The 19,940-nt window shown below is 35.1% G+C and overlaps 1 protein-coding gene across 2 annotated transcripts in view; it reads right to left on the bottom strand.

The window, feature by feature from the left end:
* The window catches only part of Dhc62B (Dynein heavy chain at 62B), a 321,508-nt gene that overhangs the window by 199,132 nt on the left and 102,436 nt on the right, over window positions 1-19,940 (bottom strand). For both annotated transcript variants that reach the window (XM_081762141.1, XM_081762142.1), the window contains exons 22-24: window positions 16,076-16,279; window positions 4,094-4,263; window positions 428-707 (exon numbers count right to left, since the gene is read on the bottom strand). In XM_081762141.1, the coding sequence (XP_081618267.1) occupies window positions 428-707; window positions 4,094-4,263; window positions 16,076-16,279 (654 nt within the window). The remainder of the gene's footprint in view (window positions 1-427; window positions 708-4,093; window positions 4,264-16,075; window positions 16,280-19,940) is intronic.

The raw sequence follows: 19,940 nt of genomic DNA, 5'->3' as shown, positions 1-19,940 counted from the left end.
ATCATTTGAATATATCCATCGCCGCCTTCGTCAACATGGTAGTATTGCGCCCCTTGCTGCTGGAAAGAGGAGCAGACCAAAGGCGATGACTCTCGAGGCGGAAGAGCGGAATCTGGATGCTGTTCGAGAAAAACATGACTATACATGCGCACTGCGGTCCTCCCGTGTAGCCGAATATTTAGCATGCATGGTCTCAGGCCTATTTGCGGTTGTAGAAAGAGTTTGTGATTTTGATTCAGAGTCATGAGCCATTTGAAAACCAACTTTAATTAAAAGTTTAAAAAAATGTCTACAAAGCAAGAAACTATGATGTCGGGATCCGATGTGCTGATCACATGACTTCAACATGTACCTGCTCATATATCTTTGTAAACTATAGCACCAGAGCATCTTGCTTTAGTTATAAATAGAATTAAAAGCTAATTACCTTGCCCATTGCAAGATAATCCATGGAATCTGAACAGTTGAAGACATAGCAATACACTGCTAGTGCTTTAGCTAAATCTTTGGTTGTTTCAGTCTTTCCCGTCCCAGCAGGACCTTCGGGTGCTCCATACAGATGTAGATTAAATGCACCCATGAGGGTACGATAGCACCGATCTGTTAAAGGTGTTATAACCAGACGTTTTGAGTTTCCCAGGTATTCGTATCCATATGCTACTTCAGCATTTACAAGGCGTACGATAGCATTCTGCTCCCAATAGTATCTGAAAAAAAAAAAAAAAAAAAAAAAAAGAAGAAAGGAAAATAATAGATATGAAAAGAAATATAAAACTTTTTATCACAGGATTAAAGTCAAAAATTGAAAAGCTCAGGTTCATTCAACTTAGCAGTGAAGAAATTCTAACGAAATTTATGAGTCACTTAAGCAAAACATTACCAGTGTGTTTTATGTCTATTATGGAATAGATTTAGCAGTTTTACGAATCTCATCAAAGGTAATGTACGTTTGACAACTGCAGTGTGATTAATAAAGTTCAGAAAGGAATACTGAACTAATTTAGATGAAAAAATCTACTCAATGAAATAGCTTGGAAAATTATTTTACGAGGAAAAAAGACGTTACTTTTATTTCATCAGTGATTTGATGTGTTTAATTTGCTTGCTGATTATTCAATCTTGATCACTACCCTTATTCTGGCTTACAGAATTTTTCAAAACTAAATTTAAACCAAAATATAACGTCTTGACAGTTTTAACATTACAGTTCAAATTACTTTGAAACATTTGAAGTTGAATTGAATTGAATTGAAGTTGCAATTTTGAAGCATGGCAAAGGCAACTAACATGATTTATGGTTAGTTTTGTTTTAGTACTTCCCTCCACAGAATAAAACGACTATTTCCGAGCACTGTACAATATTTTACTACATATTTAAATTATTAATATTTTATTAGAATGAAAAAGTCTTGAACAAAAAATGTAATTCTGATTTTTAATTCAATGACTTTAAATTCATAGTAAGAACAAAATACTTTTAACCAGTTTTTATCTGTGAAATACTACTTATTATTGCATATATCTCAGCAAATTAATACGTCTTATCAATGGAACAGGTACAGTTCAATGGATACTTTTATTTAAAACGATTCTTCGCTGGTGATAATTACAAAATTAATTCCCATAAATATTTAGATCGAATTATCTTTCTATTTTGATTCTGGCACAGATGCGTGCTTAGAGGAGCAGGTTAAATAATGTTATGATAATATTGGTGTTTAACTATAAGGAATGAAATGTGAATTATAAAATACAAATACTACGTAATTTCCAGTTATGTAGGGACCAATATTAGAATAAGGTAGTAATGTATGTTATAAAATATTTAGAAAGCATGCACTACTATTATCACAATTTGGATTTGATATGTATCTTCACATTGCATGTGTAAAAAAAATGTATTTCATAACTTTCGTATGTAAACACGTAAGTACAATCCTGTAAGAACATGTGAAATTTATTTTATTGGGAATCTGATAATTACATAACTATTGAAAATCGATTACAGCCACAGCTAATAAGAGAACTTTGAATTAATTCAGATCAGATGTTACTGGATGCTCATTACAGATTTTTTTCCTTTCCTGTCAATACACAATTTTATTTCAGTATTTAGCAAAATAATTTCTTTGCATTTTTAAAGTTATTTCCTAAGAATTATGCGTATTTCCAATTATAAGAAATTATTTCTTTAAATACGTAAAAGCAATAGGGGTATCAAGGCGAACGTGGAATACATCTTGTGAATTATAATTTTGACAAATTTATGATAAGTCAGATTGCCGTTGCGAAAGAATAATATTAATTTTTAAGTTAAATTTCGTTTTTAATATTTGAAGGGATACACTTAACAGTCACCCAATTTAAATAAATCATTAAACTTTATTATTACTATTATTAATACATATGTATCTTTCCGTTTCGTAAAATTTATTTTGAGAATAATGCTGGTATGGCTGGAACGCACAGAAAATTATTATTTTTTTTTTTTTTAAATTTACTGAAAACTGTACTCAAATTGTCCTTCCATTCTGAAGTTATTTACGAAACTAATTACATCAAACAGGAAAAAAAAAAACTTTTGTCGCTGACTGTACATTTTAAATAGTAAGTACAACAAGCATGTTAGAAGGCCAAATTGTGGGAGCGCAGGTAGTTGGCGCAAGTGTATGTAAGATGGCTAGTATGTTAAGTGTGTCACGTGGAACAGTACCAATGATGATAACTAGAGACCGGATGTTAGGCAAAATGCCTATTCTTTAATATTAAAGATATGATCAAAAATAACGTTTCAAAGTTTATGTGGGGGGTTATAGTTTCGATTTAAGCCAATTTTATTTTGCCTATTTTGCCTATTTCGACCTTTACTGCCTAAATAATTGCTTTAGTGCCTAATGTTGCCTATTTCATGCATTTTCTTTAAAATAAGCCTTCATTGGGAAAATATATAATTTATACAACATAAATAAAGACGCATATATACGTATAATAAGTGTTTGTAAATACAAGTACGTGCTACGTTACAATGTACATACAGGGTGAACTTCAAAGATGTACATATACTTTGGGAGGTAATTAATGACATCGAAAGAAGACAAAAAGTCCTCTTGTATTTTGTCGAATTCTGTGACGTGTACGAGTGACAGTGGTGCCAACTTGGAATCGAAAATCAAATCTTGACAATTGGAACGGAACAGATAGGTGTGCACATACGTTGGGAGGTGATTCGTGACATGAAAAGAAGACAAAAAGTCCTGTTGCATGTTGTCGAATTCCTCGTCGTGTACGAGTGACAGAGGTGCCAACTTGGAATCGAAAATCGTACACATACTTCGACAGATGATTCGTGACATGTAAAGAAGACAAAAAGTCCTCTTGAATGTCAGGAAATACCTCCCGAAGTATGTGCACACTTTTATGTCTCGTTCCAATTGTCAGGATACGATTTTCAATTTTAAGATGGCACCCCTGTCACTCGTACACGACGCGGAATTCCACAACATGCAACAGGACTTTTTGCCTTCTTTTGATATGCATCATGCAACAGGTCTTCTGATATCACGAATCACCTCCCGACGTATGTGCAGATCTTTTAGGTTCACCCAGTATGTATGAATGCATAACAAGCTTCGTTTTTATATGTACAATAAAAGAAGATATTAACAAACAGGTATGTTTCTATATTCTTTGAACATTATCTATGACCTGAACCTATTTTTTAATGGTATTGAGTATTTATTCTTCATTATTTCGAATTACATTTTAGTGCCTATTTTACTGCCTATTTTTAAAATTTTTAGTGCCTATTTGCCTGCCTATTTTACAGTTTTTAGTGCCTAAACATCCGGTCTCTAATGATAACGGCCTACAGAACTCATAGAAAACAACATCGGTAGATAAAATTCTCAAGCATAAGGAATACACCAAAATCTCTCATCATTATGTTAACAGTTTTTGTTAGTACTGCTGATTAAACTTATTGATTAAAGTTACAAATTGTTCTTAGGTTTTACATCATTAAAATAAATCGACAATAAAGATAAAAGCCTTCTTAACAGTAATTCCAATTTGACAGAATAGTTTACTGGAATACCTCAACTGAGCAAGCCATTGAAACGAAGAATCATCAAAGACTCTCTTGCGAAACAAATCTTCCGTAACATCCTTGGCATGAACATCAATGACAACTAAGGCTTCTAAAGTTATTCGGACTTGAGTTGATAGTTTTCCTCGAATAAGTTTGACTATTTCCTGCAATTGTTGCTGTAAGTAAATAAACAAACAAAGCGTTAACAAAATTATACTTAATGAAATATGATGTTTGAAGCAAAATCGTACGTTTTACAAGTTTCAAAGATTTTTTTTTTAACAAAAAGAAAAAAAAGACACGGATGGAAAAGACAAAACCTATAGCCAACAATGCTGCATTTAATCATCCACACAGTCCCCATTGGTGTTGATAACTTCTCCCATCTACTAGGAAGCAGCAGATCCCATTGCGAAAAATATTTAGAAGGCATGAAGCCAAGAAGCACTCCAGCAACTTTTTTATCACTTTCACTTCAAAGGTCTTCAGGCAACGAAGGTTGAGAGAGAGATTCCAATTAGTGAAAATTGAATAGTACAATATCTGGTAAATATGATGGAATAGCGGAAAATCTCCCAAGCAAATGCATTTACTTTGTATCGTGTTCTTACGTCAACGTGTGAGTAAGCAGTTTCTTCATGCCGATCTATCAATTAGAGGTTTCTCTGAAGTGCATTCCTCAGACGGTTCTAATGCTGAACTTATGTTTATACTGGATCTTGCCTTCACAATCCCAGGCAGAAATACCTTTGGAAACTTTTCAAGTGGTTAGCCCTTCTTGGTCAACTATCCAGGTCTTTAAGTAACATTGAGGTTAAAAAATTAATCCGCCACGTTCTTCGAGAAATAGTGTTAGAATATCGGTCCAGAAATAGGTAATCAGACAACTTACAGGGTATCAATTTATCCAATTTAAAATACACAAGAAGAAGTGATGGTTAAGGGTGATCGTTGAGATAGCTTATTCATCACCTCTGCTGCTAGTTCACTGAGTTACATTTAGTCTGCTTTTAACAAATGCTCTAGGGCATAATTTCAACGCTGGCGGAAGCCTACACCCGCACCAAACTAACAGTCTACAATTTATAATAGCGAATATTCTGTTCCACACACAGCACATGCTCTGACAAATACAGTACAATTGACATAATCCTTCCTTAATTTCCCTAACGTTTCTTTCACTTTCATTCCCATTTAAATATTCATTAACCTCTATTAACACTTTACTCTTGCACCTTATACTCTTGGAGGAAATTTCCATATCGCTGCGCACACAGGTAATTCATACAGCAACTACTGATTTCTATTACAGAACAAATATCTCTAATAAGCCTCCAATATTCAACTTTCTCTTAAAAGGAAGTGGCACCATAGACCTTATCTTCAAACACGGACTGATCTATGAGGCAACACTGCTTCTATACAAGTACATTCTACATTATATACAAGTACAGTATACAAGAAAATCTATTGAAGTATTGTTTACCATGGTGACTCAAAATGTTATCAGTGAACATCTCAATATAATTCTCATTTTAATTATAAAAGTAACCAAGAAAGTTCTGTCGCTTTTTCACCCACCACCTTCGAACATCGATATGTCACCTAAGACGTAACTGGAAAATAAAAATAGTCCCTATCAGCATCGACGACCTTCTGGCAACATTCTGGAAGGCCATGGATTCCATCGCGATAGAACTTGGTGGGCCGTGAAGCGACAAATATATCAAGTGCATTTTATTTATTCTACTAGGGATTTGAACTGGCGTCCTCTAGGGTGATTGTCCAAGGAATGGAACAGGTGATAATTGGACGGTACAATGCCCGGTGAGTATGGCGGATGCAATAATGTTTCCCATCCAAGGAGCACAATGGTGTCCCGAGTCATCCTACCCACGTGGAGTTTAGTGTTGTCCTGTAACAGATTCAGTAGTGCTGACTCCAGAATTTAGAGTTTTTCAACTGCTAGCAGTATACAGTTGCATTAATGCTCTGACCAGCTGGTAACAGTTCCTAATGCACGATGCAGCGAGCGGTCCACCAAACACACAGGACCGCTGGTGCAGTGCTGGTTTCGGCTGTTTTGGAAACGGTTCATGGGATGCTAACCAATGATGACAGCGCCGTGGAACTTTGTATAGGACCCACTTCTCATCATATGTCAACACCCTGTCCAGAAATGGCTCCTTCCTCAGACGAGACAACAAAGAAACAAAGGTGTCTGCTCGCGTTGCTTTCTGGCCCGGAGTCAAATCATGTGGGACCCATCGACCCAACTTGTAGTGCTTCCCAAGTAGAAGAAGGTGCTACCGAATGGTTTCTCCACTCACACTGAATTGAAGTCCGAGTTCCTCACATGTCTGTCCAATGTTCGTCTGAATTAATGACTAAAGATCTTCATTTTGTACCTGTGTTGGTCTTCAGGCACGTGGTGCGTTTTCGAGTATTTCCTCACCACCCTTAAGCTTGTTAAACCACCGCTGCATTGTTCGCGTAGTCAGGACACCCTTACAAAAGGCCTGGCATATCTTCTGCCCCGCTGCAGCGGCGTTTGACCCCAGTTTGAACTCGTACAGCATACACGTCATTAGGACGCTCTGTGGAGGTCCCATGTTCTCTCTGTCCTTACTCAAGTTCACGGTGTAACTGAACTGCCACAACCAGGTAGCATGTTGGATATACCCACACCAATAACTGACCTTCGTCTTATCTCCATTCGCATTCAACTGACAGTGTGAAGGCCAATTGAACACAGTCCTCCACGAAAAGCCTGAAGCTGAACGTACTTTCGGGAAGAATCCAAATCTAAGCAAATCAAAGGCGACCGTGTTAATAACTTAGCTCTTCGGATTACTTGAAACGTTTGTAGTAGGAATAAATAAATGAATACATAAATAAATACATACATAAATTGATTAAGTACAGTCCAGATATATTTGAAAGCAAAATAATATTAAAATATTGACAGAAAGATTGATTAAAGCTTGTTTTGGTCAAGTAATAAGCAATATAAAGTATATAAAAATGGTTATTAAAATAATGGAAATACATTATATTTACTGATTAATACGGCATTGGATGAATTTTAACCAATTACAGCTTGTATTCATCGTGGAGTTGAGGCATATAACTTATGAACTGTTTACAGAGGAATAGTAGACCATTCGTCACAGCACAAAACTCAGATTGTGAAGAAGGGAATTGGCGCTGGACTCGCTGCTTTAAAACTCAGTAGACGTTCAAAAGTGTTCAAATCGGGGGATTAAATGAGCGAAAGGTTATATTCTAGAAACAGCGCATGTACAGGTCTAGTTGTGTATATTGAGGTATTGTCATCTTGAAAAACCGCCATTGTTACTGAATAACATCTGTACTACAGAATGCACCTGGTCACTCAAAATTTGCAGATAATCACTAGAAGTAATTCGTCCTTATAATCGCAGTCCGACTGCGGATGTTGAAGTTATACAACTTTCGTTGACTGTGATTACAAAAACAGGACGTTCTATATTGCTGCTTAATTTCTTCCGTCAGTTGCTCCATATTAGGAATACGGTTCTTGTGACAACAATCTTCAATGCTTAGTGATCTGTTTCACGTTTTGTTTCTGTTCAGCATTCCTCTTCTCTAATTGTGTTTTGCTACGGTTTTGTATGCCATCTTCACCTTCGATGCTTTTGCTTTAGATATGTGTAATATACAAATAGCCTTGGATACACTTGCTCCATCTAACCGCGCACTAAAATTTGTCTTCTGGAAATCGAAGAGGTCTCGTATTTTGCACTGTAAATCTCTCACCTCATTGCACAAGGAAATCCATACTACACAGCCTCACATACTATTCACTATCATCCAGCACAGCATTAAGATAGTCGCAGCGCACGAATGTTCGCTGTTATTAACTCACAAATATTATGTGTTGAATCAAACGTGTATTTCCATTAGTTTGTTTGCTAGCTGTATATTCTTCACGTAGTCGCGTTCTTCACAATACGCTAAATTATACTCAAATACATACACTTAATTACAAGTAGTATGTGCGTAAGTGTTAGAGTATTTGTGTAGTTGTGTGGTTGCTAGGTATATACGTGTCACCGTTAGGAGAAAACAAACAACAACAAATATAATGTGTTAGTTGACAGAGTATTTTCTTAAATGCACAGTATATAAATGAATAAACAATATTTTCTGGCAGAATAAATATTGTTATTATTATTGGAAACGAACCAAATTCTTTCTAACGTCATCAAAAATAGTTATCTTTCCATCTTCTCGAAAACTACTCTTCAGCACGTTGTTTTGCTCACTCGATGTCATTTGTCGATTGATCTATATCTCAACTTCGAACATTACTTTAAGCTCAAATTAAAATGAAATGATATCTTTGAGCTATACATCCCACGGTTATGCCGGCTAGACTAAAGGAGAAGATGATAATGAGAAATGAATAAAATGGTGAAATGAAGAACATGGGAGAAAACGGAGAACGCCGAGAAAACCCACCTACACTCATGTCCAAAATTATTGTCGCATGTCTATAAATATGTTGTTGTAGGAATATAATTTGAAAATGAATTCGCCCTTTATTTCTTATAATGTTGGTATGTGTATAATCGGCAAAGACATGAATGTGGCAAATTTCATGTCAAAAGAGCAGTAAATAGGAACAATAAAACGAAAATAAAACTTTCTTGTCCGTTTAGCAATATTTTGTTTTACTCATTCTAATTTTCGTATTTATAATTCTTTCCCTATGAAATTTACCATAAATATACATTTCCTGATTATACACGTAGTATCAGTATTGAAAGTACCCTGTAAAATCATTATAAAATTACATTCAAATTATATATATGCGACAATCATTTTGGACATGCGTGTACATGATGTTTGTCCACCACAAAGTTCAATTGGCGGGGGCTGGGATCGAACCAGGGATCACATGCACCAGAGGTGAACGCGGCCCCTGAAATTAAAATATAACAGCAAATCATAATTTGGGGCTATATCTCATTAATCCAAACTATGTACTATCATAAGGAAGGACCTGATGAGGATATACTGCTGTATCAGTTTCACCTTAAGAGGTGGCGTGATTCTCGTATATTGTCAAATTCGTCTTTCTCGATTTTCTCAAAAACTATGCCTGAACTTTCACACTGACGCATATAATTTTGATCAACTTGATGATATTTATAGATTGATATGCATTTTTTTTTAATTAAACGGTAATAATATTGTAAAGGGTGCTTAATTTAGAATACAACGCGGAGTTGGAGAAGGTATAACTTTTGAACCGAAAGTGGTACCCTATAATGATTATACCAAAATAGGAATTGAAGAATTTGAATCCTTGTTCATGCACCAGAGATAAACCGGGAAATAATTATCGTAATTCATTAGTATTTACACACTGTTGCCTGATGTAACGGACAGTGTAAATGAAATTGTTCAGAAAGTATATAAAACAGCACATAACACTTAGTATGGTCATTCTGTCGTTAATTTTCAGTTCAGTTAAGTGGACTAACTCGGTATCTATGGCAATGAAGCAAGAGTTATTCATTTCTACAGATAACCAATCGGATGAGGCCTCTGTAAGGGGAAACTAGGAAAATCGTTGTTTTCAAAATTAAGACTGTGAATTGACAACACTGCTGGTGTTTCAGTGTCTAAAAATGTGTATTGCAAAACTGTATGCATCATGCAATTACTGAAAACAATGAAAAAGGAACTTGGAAGTTGTCATGAAAATAGTGTTCCTTACATGCACTCGCTAACACTGTTATGCATCAGGAATGGAGATATCAACTTTACAGCAGATGCTGGAAGTGTCCGCTGTTTTCATCCAAACACAGGTTGACTCGTTTCACCATGTCAGCAGCAACTTTACGAAGAATAGAAACGTTAATGTTCTCAAAGCTTCGCGAAAAGTGTTTGCAGATCTTGTATTGTTTGAGGATAATTCTTGTATACCTCTTACTTTAAATAGCTCTATAGAAAAAAGTCCGGAGATGTTAAGTCAGGGGAGAGACTTACCTTATTATCCACTCATCAAAAAATTCTTTCAACATGTTCAATGTTTTATTTGACGTATGCCATGTTGCCCTGTGTTGTTGAAACCAACAATCAGTATTCAACAAAGAAATGAATGCATGATAAGTTCACGATATATTATGTGAAAAAAAAAAAGTTCCGACTATTCGCCGTCATGAGATAGCGAACCATACACCTACCTATGTGGGATACAACTATTGTTCTTGCAATACATGCGGATTGTCAGTTAACAAGTATCTAGAATTCTGAATGTTAACGTAACCATTAAGATTGAACGAAGCTTCATCGCTGAAGAACACTTTGTCCAATACATCGATTCCTTGGTTTCGAATAAAAGATTTGAATCAACAGCAGTACTTTCTTTGGTATTTCAAATTTGGCATCTGAAGTTCTTGAACAACCTGTATCTTATACACCTGCAAGTGCACCATTTTTAAAACTATGTAAGTCGTTGTTCACGATGAATTTACTTATGCTGCAAGCTTACGTACAAACTTCCGTCGTGATTGTGAAATACGCTGTTCTACAGTTTCCAGAACCTCTTGTGTAAGAATATACTTTTTTTTTTTTTTTTTTTTTTTGTATATATGTATCAGGTGCGGCTCGTGTATGTTGCATGATTGTACAACTAGATATGTTTTTTTAATACAAAAGATTTTTTTTTTTTAAATATTAAAGTAGTGTTTCAGTAAAAATAAACCTTTGCTCTTGAACGTGAGATACTATTTACGCATCTCTAAAAAAAATCATTGAAAAAAGTCTGAAAGAAAGAGGTTTACGTTTCAAGTTGCAACAAGCGTTGCCTCTGGATTCAATAACATTAAGCATACGGGAAAGAGATCCTGTTTCGTAAAGTGGAGACTGCATTTGTATCCGCATCGCTGCTATTTTTCAGTATTGACCGCTAGCAGTTACAGCTACTTCGGCAACCGATAAATAGTTAGCTTCTGTAATAGTTACGAATTCCTCCACTTGGCAGCGATTAAGTGGCAGAGTGGGTGAGTCACAGAAGCTTGGAAGAAGAAAATACTCATTCACAAAGCATAAACTCGCAAAGAACAAATACATCTGGTGGTAGTAGTGTTTCTTCTAGGCATAATGTTGTGGGGCTTTGTCCTCCTGGAGTAGGACAATTGCTCCCTCTCCGCCTCCCGAACTAAGAAAAATTAAATTGCTATCCAGTCCAGCCCCTTCCCTTTTGATCCTGCCCCCTTGACCAAAGTTTCTGAAAGAACGCTTGAGTGGTAGTGCAAAAATATTAATTTTAACAGCGGTCTAACTTTAGGGCCAACAATGCAGGCGCTCGTAATGGTTCAATCTGACCCGCCGACGCCGTCCTATTGTGATTGAGAGACGCGAGATTATGCTTTATGGTGATTTTATAGTATAATCCTAAGCATAAATGTTCGCAGCGGAGAGTACAAGAGGCGATCTCCCCACCTGGATTTTCGGAAGGGATTCGGTTCTTCGAAATACATGCTCAACAATTTTAGATCTTCTTACTCACCCATTACAATATTTAATATATTTACTGTAGTTAATACATTTATGCAATATGCATCAATAATTATTGTATTACATGAAGAATATTGTTTGAGTCAACTATGCATATTCGCGACTTAGTTTGTGTATTGGTTTTCCCCTCCCTCCTTGCGGGTGGGAAAAAATCCTGCGGGTGTTTCGAGTTCTAAATATTCATTATGGTTAAAACACCGGAATTATCAAAATATAAAATAATTCCTTATTCTAATTTTCTGGTCATGTTGGTGCTATTTTTAAGATGTTCACTGCCTCAAAACTGTTGTATCGGCTGTCTGTCAAGCAAGATGTTTTCTTTTTTTTATGGTATTGTCATACTAGCAGCCATGAAATCAGGGTATTCAAACATGGAACAACAGGAGGTATGTCTAATGAAAAACTGAAGTACAAATGCGCCAACGATGCACAAAACTGTAATATACTTAACATGTATGGTATTTTTTCCCATTCCACCTAGTTAAGTAATTAGAATTTAATCTCTTATCAATCTTTTTCATTGTCGTATAAGTTACTTATAATCTAGAAATAATCTGTGAAGTAAAATAATAATAATAATCTTACTATGTACAGAAATATACATATTCTTTTTATGCTTAATCGATTCTTTAATTTTGTTTTCACAAAATTCTCAGATTTAAAACATTGTTACAGTTAAAATTTGAAATAAGAAAGACTCAATAGTCATACATATGATATGATGTACAGAATGAATAATATATCAAATAAAATCACATGAACACTCATAACAGCAGAAATATCTAGTGCTTGCAATCGAGGTTCGTTCTTTTTTCCTACCACGAAATATACACCTACCACTCACAAAAGAGAAATTCATGTATTCAGGGCATTTTCACCATCAAATTCAATAGTTTTCTAATTCACGGTAATTCCCATTGATTGAATACTGAAATCATTCAAAATATTAATATTTAGTAAATGATGTCCCGAAGGAGGAAAAGCTCTACCGCTGGTCTAAGACCTAGCCCGTGTGCCTTTGCTGCAAGTCTCATGTTCGATTTCCATTGGGAGAGCACAAACAATTAATCCCACAACCATTCAGTTTTAATAATCATCTGTCTCATTTAGCTTAAAGGGCATAAGCGTGGGAGGTTAAACTAAAAATTTCATTTACTTTTCTTTTTTTTATTATTATTATTTTCGAAGGAAAAAATCTTAGATTTCATGCTTCTTTAAGGCACATCAGCAGACAAAAATATATGATCACTAAAAATTTGATTTATGTTCCTTATATTTATATAAAAAAATGGTAACAAAATGTCGATTGTCGGAGGAGAGAGGTGTTTCTCTACCCTAAAGGAAATAAAGCGGGAAATATTTCCGGTAACGATGATTTCTATTCAGAGAGACTTGGTGAAAAGCATTCCAGATTTCAATTAGAAGATACTAGAAAAATTTGAAACTCAAAAAGTACGAAGAATGGGCTTCCATTTTAAATAACGTATGGTTTATTTAATTAAAGAATTTTGTTTAACTGTGTGCATGACTATGTGCAATTTTCTTGTTCCTTTCTTCTTTTTCCGTAACACCATCATTCATGCCTTACAGCACATGCCATATTCTATTTCTTTTGTTCAATAACATCATTATAGAAGTTTTGTATATAAAGCGTGTATAAACGTATTCATTTAAATAGTGTAAATGAACAGTGCTCGTTTATTTTTTTTTTTTTAAATAGGAAATAGCCTATATATTAAATCAATTTTAGAGAATGTACTTAAATCAATAAATATACAAATAGAGCTCGAAGAGACTTTCCTCTTTATATTTTTTGAATATGATTTTGATAGGAGTCAAGAACGTTGGGGGAGGGGGAAATTTGAGCGTACGCACATAACTTTGATACTGCAACCGCTGCTTCTGCACACCATGGACCCCTACTGGTACACATATATATGGAGCCTTTCTAATGAAATTTTGAAACAAGTTTACATTTTATTGATTTATCTGGAAGACATATTTATCTAGTATTGGAAAACTGTTATTGAAATTCTTCTCTCACTGTGGAATTTGAGTTGGAGCGAAAGTAATATTCAACAATGGAAACCTCTTTTGTAGAGTATCTCATTAGACCAAAACAAGAATAACTTAACAAGAAATTAATACACAGAACACGAAACAAATCTTACAAGTAGACTGGCAACACTGAACAACAAAACGTACTGCCGATAAAACAAATAGACTTTTCTTTGTTTTCTTTCCAAGCAGGAAATGTAATCTTAGTCGCAAAGCAGTGTTGTTTGGTGCATGTAACACTAATTTCGTGACAATTTCCAAGCTTCCTTTTATTATTTTCAGTAATTGCATGATGTACACCGTTTTGAAACACACCCGTTTTGGCACTGAAACACCAGCAGTATTACCAATTCACATTGTTAATTAATAAAAAACAATTTCCCTAGTTCCTCCTTACAGAGGTCTCATCAGATTGATTATCGGTAGAAATGAACAACTCTTGTTTTGTTTCTATAAATGCCAAGCTCCTCCACCTAACCAAACTAAAAATTAACAATAGAATGTCCATATATATGAGTTATGTGCCATTTTACATACTTTGCAAAAATTTCATTTGCACCCTCCGTTACACACGCAGCACTAAGATGATACTAATGAAATACAATAAATTGTTTTCCGATTAAAAATGTCTGCATGAGCAATGATTCATTTAGTTATAAGCATTATATGTGTACCACTTCGGTTCAAAAGTTATACCTTCCCTAACTTCGCGTTGGATTGTAAATTAAAAACTCTGTAGAATTAATTTTAATGTTCAAGAAACTGGAAATCTGAGTATCGCAAAGTGAAACGCGCGTAAAACAGGTTTAATTTCTTCTCGGAGCACAAATGGTTCGGATGTCACATTAAACTGTAAGTTCAACTTCATATATTTTTAGTGTTGAAAAACGAAGTTCAACATCAATCAAATGAACACATCAAGCGGAAAAAAAACAAAAACGTAATTTTATAGCTACAAATATTAAAATTTAATTCTGCATATTTCTTTGATCTTTGCACATATGTGAGAGCTCGGGATATTCTACCACTATTATTAATATCACAATGGAGGGGGCATCCCTTTGGTAAAATAGTTACCATTCTGTCCTTCGGCACGAGACCCGACTTCGAATCTTAGTGGGAGCTCATATACCCCAAATACTACATTAACTTGTTATAGCATTTTTCTTTCCTCTAAGTAAACGCATTTATTTTGGAAACTGTTTCATAAAACTATGAAAAACTAAATTTGGACATTGAAATTAATCCAAACAAAAATTAAGATTTTGACTGATATGCCTAATTATGTATTAAAACTTTTTCAGTTTCCAAAACATAAAAAACTAGTTGTTATGCCCATTCTTCGCATAGGTCAGATAAAATATCTATATAAACATACTGAACAACGAACGAAAGAAAAAGCCTTTGGCCCCCAGCCGATGGGAGCTGTATTTGGAAGTCAACGCCTGTGGGAAGTATCACTATTCCTCTCAGCGATCGCGAAATCTATGGATTTAACACTAACATTGGTGATTTTGTATTCCTTTTACATGTCTCGGTCTCCCCCGCCCCCGGTGATTCCCGGCCCACAGCCGAATGGGGTGAATTTGGAATTTAATGCGATCGGAGTTTCACCATTGATCTCAGTGACCGCAAAAACTATGAATTTGACACTAATATCGGTCATTTTCTACTACTTTTATACGTCCAGGTAAACGTCTCCCTTGAGACCCCCCCTGATTCGAAATTTGAAAAAAAAAAAAAAAAAAAAGCTTCGTCTTGGTCTGGGGCCTGGACCGAGGTACCCGTGACCCAAATTTGGTAACTCTAGGTCCATTCGTCTGGTCCCCAGCTTCCCCCCCCCCCAAACACACCACACAAACAAACAAACCCTTTATTTCATTTATATTAGATATCTAAAGCAAGAGAAAGCATTTCACGTATCTCTGAATCTTCATTAGTATTTTTAGACGTACTGCTTACTCAATCCGACATTAAAACGAAAACCAAGTTTTGAAAAAGTAGATACTATAAAATGAGCATACTGTTAGATTTTCATTGCTGTTATGTTTCCTTATTTATCCAAACTATAAACCAGATATTCCGTCAAAAACATCACAAATTGGTCTTGTGATTAACATGAAATAAATCGTGAGACGGGTATAATATGAACAATACGGCACACCACGTTGTGTGGGATTAAGCTATAGGTCCAAACATCATATAGCTTTGGTACTTAAAAGGAACGTTAAATTCAAAAATAAACAAACAGAAGCCTGCCAGTTTTTCGTTATATTCATAGTACACTACAAATGAAACATGCCAGTCAAATCAAACTAATGACTTATTATGAACTTTTCTACATGAGAAAAAACCTACCTCTAATGTGTTGCAGTACAAAGACATAACGGAATAACCTCCTTTCATGTTTTTATGTACTTCAGCTGTCCACTGTATTTGGGATACACACAATACTACTTGACCAGGCCAATTTTTCACCCACTCGTCTCTCGTATCAGGCTTATATGCGTCGTTACTCTTCTCGATGATAGCTCTAATAGAAGACATCATGTGAGCTTCCACCTGAAATAACACAAGAACAGTCAATTTCCTTTGTTTTGCACTAACATGCTAAATTTAAATATGGTTTAAACTTTGAAATATAGCAGAAGATTTTACCATTATGGCGCTACTATAGCTGCTTTGGCAAATACTGTTGGTACCGCTGTATTGAAGAAATATAGTATACGCGTATTATTTTCCGTGTAAACCATTTCACAAAGTCACAATAAAATCAGGGAGTATACCGGATGTAGCATGTCTTGTTTCCAACGAAGGAGAGGTACTCAATTATTATGTTTCTATTCGTAGCATAGTAAATACAATATACTTCTTTATTCCAATGTCTACCCAGTTACTTGTTGCAAGTCATCACAGACCTGGGTACTCTTCTGTGCCATTATATATATACAGGAAAGTACGCAGGGTGTAGATCCTAGAGATCCGGGCTTTCCCTTCCCGAAATTCCAACTTTTCTCTAAATTTAGTTTAATTTTATAAATGATTTTATAAATTTTAATATAATTTATCCTCATATTGAATTTGGACTCCCCGATTTTTTTTTTTTTTTTTCATACGTGTATGCATTTCCTATGATTTTCATTTTGGAAAAACAGAAGAGACTCTAAGAGCCAAAGGTATCATACAAGAAAAAGAATCAACTCAGTCGCGAGTAGGTCAAGCGGACTCCACTGTTCAACTTAATTTTTACGATTTTTATTCATTTGGTATGACAGGATAGGATAATAAAAGTATATACTTAGCTGTATTTTGCAAAGAAAAAAAAAATCATGTACAGAAGTACTAATGTTTCTAAATGTAGTTAAAATGAGAAAGTTGTGAAAACATTGACCAAAAATCCTTGTAAGTAGCTATGGTTAAGGTTCTTGATTTTTATTTAACTTTAGTGTGACAAGTTTAGATAGAATTAAGGAATATACTTATCTAATCATCCTTAATATTAAAATGAGCAAATCAATATCACGTAATAGGTATCGAATCGTGGTAGCAGAACAAATTTGTGAAGTGTTCCAGCACAAGAAACTAAGGTATACATTAACACTGCAGCAATGAAAAATTCAGTATTAACATTAAAATTTAGAAAAAAAAAATAAATAAACGTATAAGTGTACCCTTTTCTCTATATACAAGCACGATAACGATGAAATAATACCAATGTAGTGAAATAATGACCCACACGTGATACAGATATAACACGAAAGTCTGACAGGGAGAAAACTACAATACAATTTCAAAGTTCAGATCAGCAACTAATTTTCAATGTAGGTAAAAGTTGAAACCCTTGTATATAAAAGATTTCTATTGGGTCTAACTTGAGCGTTTTTGCTTAGCTTGTCTTTTACAGGCTTCATCTACATCCCTAGCAACAGTCCAACAGTAGTCGGCCAACATGCTAGAAGCTCACTTTTCTTTACGTATTTTCTTCATGGCTGTAATATCTTGATGAAAACGCTCGCCATGTTATGACTTATTGCTCTACAAACCTCAGGAAAGAAACCTAGGTGTGAATGAAGGAAATGGAGTTTTAGGGACATATTGCAACCAAATAAACCGTAGGATGTCAACAACTTAGTCAAAAATTCTTTTTCATTTATTGCTCGGCGTCTTTCGAAGAACTGTGAGCAAACACTCTTTAAAGCTTCTCCACGCAGCTTTCTACTCACCTTCTAGTATTTTATTGAAATGTTGATCTTTGAATAGCTATTGAATCTGTGGGCCTATGAAGATGGCCTCCTTAACTTTGGCATCACTTAATAAAGGAAATTTGACTCTTAAGTATTTATAGGTCTTTCCCTCGTGGTTCATATTCTTATAAACTTCATAATACCTAGTTTATTGGGGGAAGCAAAATTCGTTCACAATCTATAAGTGATTCTGGTTGGACGTTTTTCACGTCTAGTTGAAGAGTTCTTCCAGCACGGCAGTCAATTTTGCAGTGGTGAAAGTACCGATTTCTATTGACCCATTTACAAGTAAAGCCAACAATATTTTGTATACCCTAACTGCATACTTAGCACCTGCTTACTTTAAGGTTAATACAAATGAGCCACTAAAGTTCATCGTATTTAACCCATTAGTGCACAAAGTTTATCAGCTAAGTTATTTCAGATTACTTGGTTATTTTTCATGCACGGACTGCTTTGAACCAATTTTGATCTATATATATTTTTGTTACGTCCAAATACGGTAGTTACGTAACGTCCGATAAATCGGACGCTGAGCACGATAGTCACTTATATCGTTAGGACTCGTTTTGTACTGATTCTGTATTTTCTTAAATTGTTCTTACAACAAAAGTCAGTAATATACATAGTTTGAAATAACATGACGACAAACGCATTAATATTATATCTCTAAATCTCCTGAACTGCCCAACCGATCTCGATCATATTTGTAACATGGATGAGGTTCGAGGCTGGGCTGGTTTTAGGCTATTCACTTCGATGGTAGAACTGAGGGACGGGGGAAGGGGTATAAAATAATAAATAAAACTTAATAACTCCTGAGCCACTCGACCGATCTTGATCAAATTTTCAACATAGTGAGGTTCAGGCTTGGGATCGTTTTTATGATTTAAATTTGACGAAGCAACGTAGGTGAGGAGAAGGAGGGGGAGATATATAAAAATCAATTTATATAAGGCTAAAAGTGACTATTTTTGTAACTTAGTAACTCTTGAACTATCCGACCGATGTCAAATTTTCAAGATACATGAGGTTCGGATCTGAAACATTTTTGTAATTTCACTTTAACGGTGGATCCTAGGAGAGGGGGAGGGGAGGGGGACGTATAAATAAAAACTAATAAAACCTAATAACTTTTGAACCACCCAACCAATCTCGATCAAATTTTCAACATATATGAGGGTCGGGCCTTGGGCGTTTTTTGTTGTTTCACTTTGACGAGCAAATCAGTGTCGAATTTATAGTTTTCTGGGTCGCTTAGATCAACAGTGATACTTTCGATCCCGTTTAAATTCAAATTCAACTCCACAACTTGAGGGAGGAAGAGATATTTAAAAATGATCGAAAATGACCGATATTAGTGTTGACTCTACATTTTTGAGCGGGGGGGGGGGGGGGGTCGCTGAGATGAATGGTGACACTTCTGATGCCGAGCCATATATATATATATATATATATATATATATATATATATATATATATAAATGGTCGAAAATGACCGATATTAGTGTTGAATCGATAGTTCTTGGGATCGCCGAGATGAACAGTGACACTTCTGATGCTGTTTAAATCCAAATTCAGCCCCGCATCTTGGGAGAGGAGGAGATAATAAAATGATCGAAAATGACCAATATTAGTGTCGAATTCATGGTTTTCGGGGTCGCCGAGATGATCAATGATCTTTCCGATGCCGTTTAAACTGATACCATTAAAAACGAAAACAACATATTTCGCGGGTACTAAACACATGAGATACGCAGTTGTGCATTTAAATTTTCATTTCAACCCAGCGAAGCGAGTAATATATGCTAATATATATATATATAAAATTACAAACAAAGAAAATGGCAGCAAAATGTGTATACAATTTACAGTTTGTATATTACAAGATTGTCCTCAATTCGTATACATTGTTTATTCTTACCATTACATTATGCATGCATTTTACTGATTATATGCATGGAAATATTTAGGATGAA

This window comes from Thermobia domestica, chromosome 6 (genome assembly GCF_964235325.1).
Source record: "Thermobia domestica chromosome 6, izTheDome1.hap1.1, whole genome shotgun sequence".
Classification (NCBI taxonomy): domain Eukaryota; kingdom Metazoa; phylum Arthropoda; class Insecta; order Zygentoma; family Lepismatidae; genus Thermobia; species Thermobia domestica.
This window is presented reverse-complemented; position numbering and strand designations above follow the sequence as displayed.